The 7079-nt window shown below is 36.2% G+C and overlaps 1 protein-coding gene across 1 annotated transcript; it reads left to right on the forward strand.

Moving 5' to 3' along the window:
• The first annotated feature begins 5575 nt into the window (after positions 1-5575).
• CABS1 (calcium binding protein, spermatid associated 1) lies at positions 5576-6747 on the forward strand. The gene is given in 2 exon segments (XM_019928027.1): positions 5576-6650; positions 6653-6747. Coding segments are annotated over 2 exon segments (1170 nt in total).
• The last annotated feature ends 332 nt before the right edge of the window (positions 6748-7079 follow it).

Below are 7079 nucleotides of genomic sequence, written 5' to 3' on the forward strand. Positions count from 1 at the left end.
TGTAACTTTATAAATGCAGCAGTTCTCATCCCAGCTGTGGGGAAAATCCTTCCATCAGGAATTGAGCCTAATCCTTTCACCAAGTGTGACAACAATAAGGATGATCCTTTCACTGTTGAATTTGATGCTACACATGTCAAACCTCAAACACCATCTAATGTAAAAAATATATTTTTAGCTGATTCTACATTAACTCTTCCAGAAGCATCTAGGCCTGCCTCTCGTGATAAAGTCACTAACACAGGAGGATCCATCACAAACACTCCAACTGAATTGGATGCCCTACAATATAGATCAATTTTTCCTCCTTCTTATTTCAAAACATCCCTGGGAACTTCCAAATATTCTGAACTTGTTCCTTTCACTACTACAGGAGAATATACCAACAAAAAGACTGATTATAACATTCTACCTGATGAAATAGTTATTCCATCCAAAAAAGTTATCATTTTGCCTAATACCATTACCTTTGAAAAGGATACATCAAGTACTTTTAAAGGGAATATATTTGAGCACAAAGATTTTATAGAGAAAGAAATAGATGCTGAATATAAAATCATTTATTTTACAGAAGACTTTTCAGAAAGGGTGGATGACATTTCTTCTGCAGGCAAAATCACTCCAGCATATGTGGACTATATAACTATTACATCTGATGACAGTGGTTCTGAGTATGTCCCAGATAAGCATACCTTTAAATTAGGACAGAGAAAATAATTCTCTTATAAAAACAAGTACACTCATACATGCCCCAAAGACATGTGTCTCATGTACCATACACCACAGATGCTGCTTTAGACAGTCTATCTAAAGCAACACCCCCAGAGTTCAAAGCTAGAGAAAATTACCAAGCTACGATTACTAGACAGGAAAACAAGAACTTTGACACTGATGTCATTGTTCTCAAAGATTCTAATGCCAATGTCAATACCAATAGACCCACAACTCATTTCCTAATTGATTCAACTAAAAATTTTTCTTCTAGTTTTTCTGACAAAACATCTGTGTGAAAAAACACCGTAAATGGTGATGATGACACCATAATTACCCCTGAAGACTTTGACTTAGGAAATAAAATAATTGATTATTCCCTTTTTCTAGACACAAAACCCATAACTGACAGCAGGACATTCACAACTGATACGAATCCTGCTTTAAAAAACAGTGATAATTTCCTCAGGAAAAGCATATCACCTACTATTTATAAAGTAGCTACACCCAGAAGAGCAGACACCACCACATCCAGCATATCTGATTTTACTGAAGGTGAAACAGGTATAGCTGCAGTGTCTGATTCAAGGTTTAATAATTTTCCTTTAGTTCAGCATTCCAGTGATAACGTCTCCAATGTGAATGAAAACACAGAAGGTACAATCAACACAGCTCTTAATTTCTTTTATCCCTTGAAAAAGCTGTCCACCCATATGCCAAATGTTCCTACCTCTACTAAAATCAAAAATTACATTGGCCATTATAACCTTCCATCATCAGAGGGTGTCATGTCTCCAAGACTTACATCTATGGGATTACCTGAAACTCTAATCCTAACCTTTAATGCTCCTACTAAAGAAACTGCAGCCACCAGACTTGCAAAAGATGCAAACTTATATCACCCAACAGTGTTAATATCAGAGACACTGGAGCCTGTGTCTATAGACTCTGCTTACTTTAATGAAGGCATTGTCTCAGAAGGGCAAAGTACTAAAGGTCAAAGTGTCTCAAAGACTCTACCCTTGGTCTACACTGTTCTTCAAGCTGATGCCACTGGTTCTTCAAACAATATGGTAGATATCAAACATCTGCTGCTATTGTCACCAAGAACAAAATTTTTGATATTGATGATTCTGGTGATCAAAAAGAATGCAAGGAAACAGCCATCAAGTTTTCTACTCTTTTGCTTAATGAATACAGTAAACCAAATTTCTATTACACGGGGGAGATAACTAAGCTTCTGCAGTGAAAGACGTAGCTACTGAATTTGAAGAAAATCACCTCACAGATATAAATATAGTAAAAGGAAATGATCCAGTTATCCAAGTGGGAACAAACTTTCTAAAAGATGCTGACCTAAAGCCTTACCTTGTGAATAAAAATGTCATTACTGATAATAAATCAGTCAATAAGGATTATGACAGTGCCCCTGTAGCAGCTTATTCAAGCTTTCACATAAGCAAGCGTTCTCTCCCAGATGGATCTGTTCCTCAGGAAACCCATTTCATGGCTGTGAACTCATACTTGCTCCCAGAAGTAATTATCATTATTCTTAAAGATGAAAAATCTTCATCTAACATGGAGATAATTTCCACGGTAGAAGGAAATTCTCAGTTAAAATTTAATGCAGCCAATCTCAAAGCAACAGATACTGAATTTCAAGCTTCAGGAAGCAGAAGTGCTACACATGAATCCATTGTTGAGATAGAAAAAATGTTACCTAAATTTGAAGGAATTCCTATTGTACCACAAGCTAACAAGGAGGCTGAGATAGATACTTTCTTTAAGACTGATATTCCTCAGTCACATATAGAAACAATTATCCCAAAGGATATCCATGAGGCACCTACAAACAACAAAACAGATATGAGGGTTGTGACTGACCCTGCTGTAAATACCATCTTCCCTGGAAACAAAGAAATAGTGACCTCACAGGCCAACACACTTCAATTACAATTTCCTTACTCAAGTACCCAACATTCCAATCACTGGAAGGGAAGAGAAAAAAGTGAATGCTGTTACAACCAAATCTCAAAATGTAATGCCTCCTCTCAGTTCCTTCACTGTTTCTAAGGTGGGAATTCTTTAGTGAATGAAGATGTTGAAACTGAAGCTTCCACAGCAGCTGCATTCTAGTAATGATTATAATCTTGTCAATTAAGGTTAAGTACTATATTTTCTCCAATAAATTTATAAACTCTGAAGATATAAAGACTCTTTCTAAAGCAGGAATTCTGTTTCAGTTGATTCATTTAAAACTACACATGGCATTTCCTCTGATAACTCTCAAGATATTCATGATACAGACAAAATCTCAATAGTGGACATCCCTATGATATCAGCATTTTCAAAGTCTATATCTGAGAATTCTTCCTAGTCATGTATTCCTGAAAATCATAAATGTGGCAGATGACCTTCCTGGGGACTTACTGCAAAATCTCCCCCTTTAGTTAACAGTTTCTACTTTTCACTAAAAAAAGAAGAACTAATTGAAAAAATTGTTACCTAAAAGGAGGCATAATCACCAAGCCAAACACCTCAAAGTTCAGAGCAAATGAAACTTTAAAGAAATGTTACCCCAGCAAACTTGCTATAGCTGCCAAAATAAGGAAGATATATAACTTAAAATACATGTCAGTAGATATAAATTTAATACTTTTCTGGGAAAAGACAACATTTTCTCCTTAGTGTATAGACACTAAAACAATGGAAGAAACTACTATTCAGATAAAATGAAACTTACTTATAGAATCTGATCCTCTGTTAAGTCAGATAATATCTTTGCTAGTAATGATCTATTGGTTAAATAAGTGTATACTATATTCCCTACAGCAGATGACCCCAGTTATATCCTCAAGACTGCTAAGATTCCAGCAGTCCCACAAGGACTTTCTTCATATGCTTCCTGTTTTTCAATGGATGACACACTCTCAATCTGAAGTGTCCTTTTTGAGGTCAATGGTGAAAAAAAACACATATAATAGTAAAATTATTCTCCATAGAGAGAAAAGCTTTATTATGCTACAATCAATGTGATTCCACCTCACAACTATATTAGTAGGAGAGCTGATGTGATCACAGAAGTAATCTTTAAAATGAAAGACTATTTGACAATTATTATTTGTGAAGTTGATATTTTACCTGACATTCCTAACTGGAGATTAAATGCTCATAAAAATGAATATTTTGCTCCTTATTTTTACTCTAGACAACATAACAAATACCAAATACTCCAAGATAACTTCTAGCAGTTATACACCTAACACCTCCATTTTTACCTGTTTTGTACACACACACACACAAATTCCCCCCAAAAAACACCAAGTCTTCTGTTTATAGCATGCTTTATCCTGACTTAAGCTTCACAAACACCAAATGATGAGAAAGAAAAAAGTAGAGGTTAAAAACCTCCCACTAAGCTAGCCAACACAGAGATTGGCTTTACCCTCTGATTTCCTTCACTGCTGCTGGAACTGATTTTATTTCTTGAGACTTGAGACTTCCTTCTCTGTCCCAGATGCTGACAGCATTCCCTAAATCAACAAAGACATTGGAGCCCTCAATAATAGTGATATCCCTTTGAAGCAAAAACATTTCTGAGAAGCTTCCCATATCTTTAAAGTGAAAATTATCCATCGTAAAACCTATCTGCTATTTCTACAGGGTATGGTGATATATCTATCCCAGACCAATCAACTAAGAGAAAGCACTGCTAAGTTTGAGGTTGAGTCCATATCTAATGAAGAACAAGCATTTGTCTTTGAGATGGAAACCACTACTCTGGCTCATGCTGCTGCCTTTTTTCAGATTTAGCTCTGCCTGAGTCTGAAAATTCTCTTTCTTCTAACAACACTGGGAAAAGATTAACACCAGACTATAATCCCATTTTATCGAATTAGCTAAAGCTTAAGGATGTTAACAAAGTAATGATGACTGATATAACTAACATCATTATAGAAAATACTCCCTCTGAAATTGAGGATATAACTATTGAGGCTAATACAGTTATTCCACACCCAGATCTTGTTTCTGGGTGGATTTTGACATATAACATGAACTCCCTGCCAGAAAAGCCATTTGGGGTTGAAATAATACTCTTTACAGAAAAACATTCCTAAAGAAATTAAACCTACAAAACCTGACAATCTCACTGTTATTCAAGTTAATTCAAGAAAAACAATTACAATGAAGAAGAAAACTGCCAAGACCTTAATAGGCCAGTAACATATTTTTTATTATACCTACTGAAAAAGTGAGAATTCCCTCTCTGAGGAAAAGAACTAACTGAAATCTCTGCTACCTAATTACCTTCTGCAGCTACATCCACTGTCAAAAATGCCATTAATTTGTTTTAGATATTTAAATAGCATGAAGCTCAAGAGAAGATGCTTCATCTCAAAAAGACACTGTTACTTACTTGAGAGACAGGCAACTTGAAACTAATGCTGATAATCCGTGGCTCCTGGTGTTTCCTCCATTGACACTAAACCCATAAAGTACCTGGCAAACTCTGCTATGTCTGTTTCAAGTGACACTAGCCACATGTTGGAAAGTATATCCCTTATAAACAGAGACATGGTAAATCCCAAGTTCCTTGCAATTGTATTATTTGGCTGTGAATGTTGATTTCATAATCAGAGGGGACACTATTGTCTTTTCATCTAATACAAGTAATCATAACAGTGCCCAATCAGAGCACAGAAACAACCTCCAAGGAGAGCCAGTGCCATTGGCCCTGTGGTTGATGCAACAATCACCATGATGACCAATGCTTCAGTCACTATAAAGAACACCACTCTCTTGCCTAGGGATACCACAGAGCCCAGGGAAAGACCTCTGAGTGTGCATGGTGACACTTTTTCCCATGGCTAAAGATAGTTTGCCAAAATTTTTTTCTCATCCTCCAACAGAAAACACTAAGACAATAACTGAAGCAACCATTTTCTTTGGAACTAACAACACTATTATTAAATCAGAAACAACTATTACTTCAGAAGGAGACCACATTACTTGAGTAAATGACTATGTGCTAGAAAGTGATTTTTCAACAACTACAGGCAACAAGTTTACAGCTCCAAAGGAAAGACTAAAATTAGAAGGTGAAGTTGAATCCCATCTGGAGAAAGAAGTTGCCACTCTGACAGACACTAAAAATCCAATGACTAATGGGTCTATTACTGAAAACTTCATGCCCATGAAAACTGGTAATATATCATCACCAGCTCCTATTTCCTTAATAGATTTTTACACTGACATGGCAAAAGAAGATATTCTCTTGGATACCATTGACCCAGGGTATGAAGATGTCTCACTAACTCCTGAAGTCTCTGGCACACTAAAGGAAAGCACAGCCAGCATTGCTGATACCCCTATCCTTCCAGCTACAATGGGTGAACCTGGTATTAACAATTATGGTTCCACAGTTAAGTTCAATGTCACTGCTGATGAGGCTGTTGATATCACTGACTCCTCTATCCCTGAGGCTGAAATCGTTCCAGCTACTGAAAAAAACTTCACCACTGTTCCAGACATAATCACCCTTAGAGAAGAGAAAATAACTGAAATTGACCTAATTCTTCCTGAAAATGACCCCAATGCTGTGCCTAAACTAACTGATTCTGATGAGGAAAAGTTCATTGCTGTGTTTGAACTCACTATCACTGGTGAAAGAGAAAAAGATAACCCAGAAGATATTCTGCTAACTGATGAAGAGTCTACAGATGGAGTCAGTGTTTGGATGGAGAGAGATATGATAAATGAAGCATAGAGCCATCCCGTTTTTCTTACTGCTGTTGAATCCAGATATGACTTCTTTATCCCTGCATCAGTAGCTACGAACCACGTGGAAGATTCACCTACTATGACAAAAGAAGATTTGTCTGAAAATAATAGAACAGAATCTGTAACAAAGGACACTGAAGCACCGTCAGGAACTACCCCGATCTAGATACCCTAAACCATAAGAAAGACACTTTCATAACTGAAATGGGTGTCTTTAAACTACTGAAAGAAGAACCATATGAGTTCCTGATTTGAAAGCAATAAAAAGAACAACAAAAATGCCACAGAGAATTGCGCAATAGTCTAGATAGCTAGTTTTAACATCTAAGAAGTTTGTCCAGCAAGCAAAACTCTTAATAAATGAAAAAATGTGAGCATTGAAGGCAAGTATAAAACTTAGAAAATACAGATGTTTAAGAATAGTGGTCATACAGCACAATATATTTATGGAAACTTTAAAAACTCAGCAATACAGGAGTTCCCCTACTATCACAAAGTTTAATTGAGTTATTCAGTAATTACTTATTTTAATATAAAATCTTTAATCTCAGTCTTCAGGGGTATTAAGAGAGAGCAATAAAGAAAGC

The sequence above is a fragment of the Tursiops truncatus genome, chromosome 5, assembly GCF_011762595.2.
Source record: "Tursiops truncatus isolate mTurTru1 chromosome 5, mTurTru1.mat.Y, whole genome shotgun sequence".
Taxonomy (NCBI): Eukaryota; Metazoa; Chordata; class Mammalia; order Artiodactyla; family Delphinidae; genus Tursiops; species Tursiops truncatus.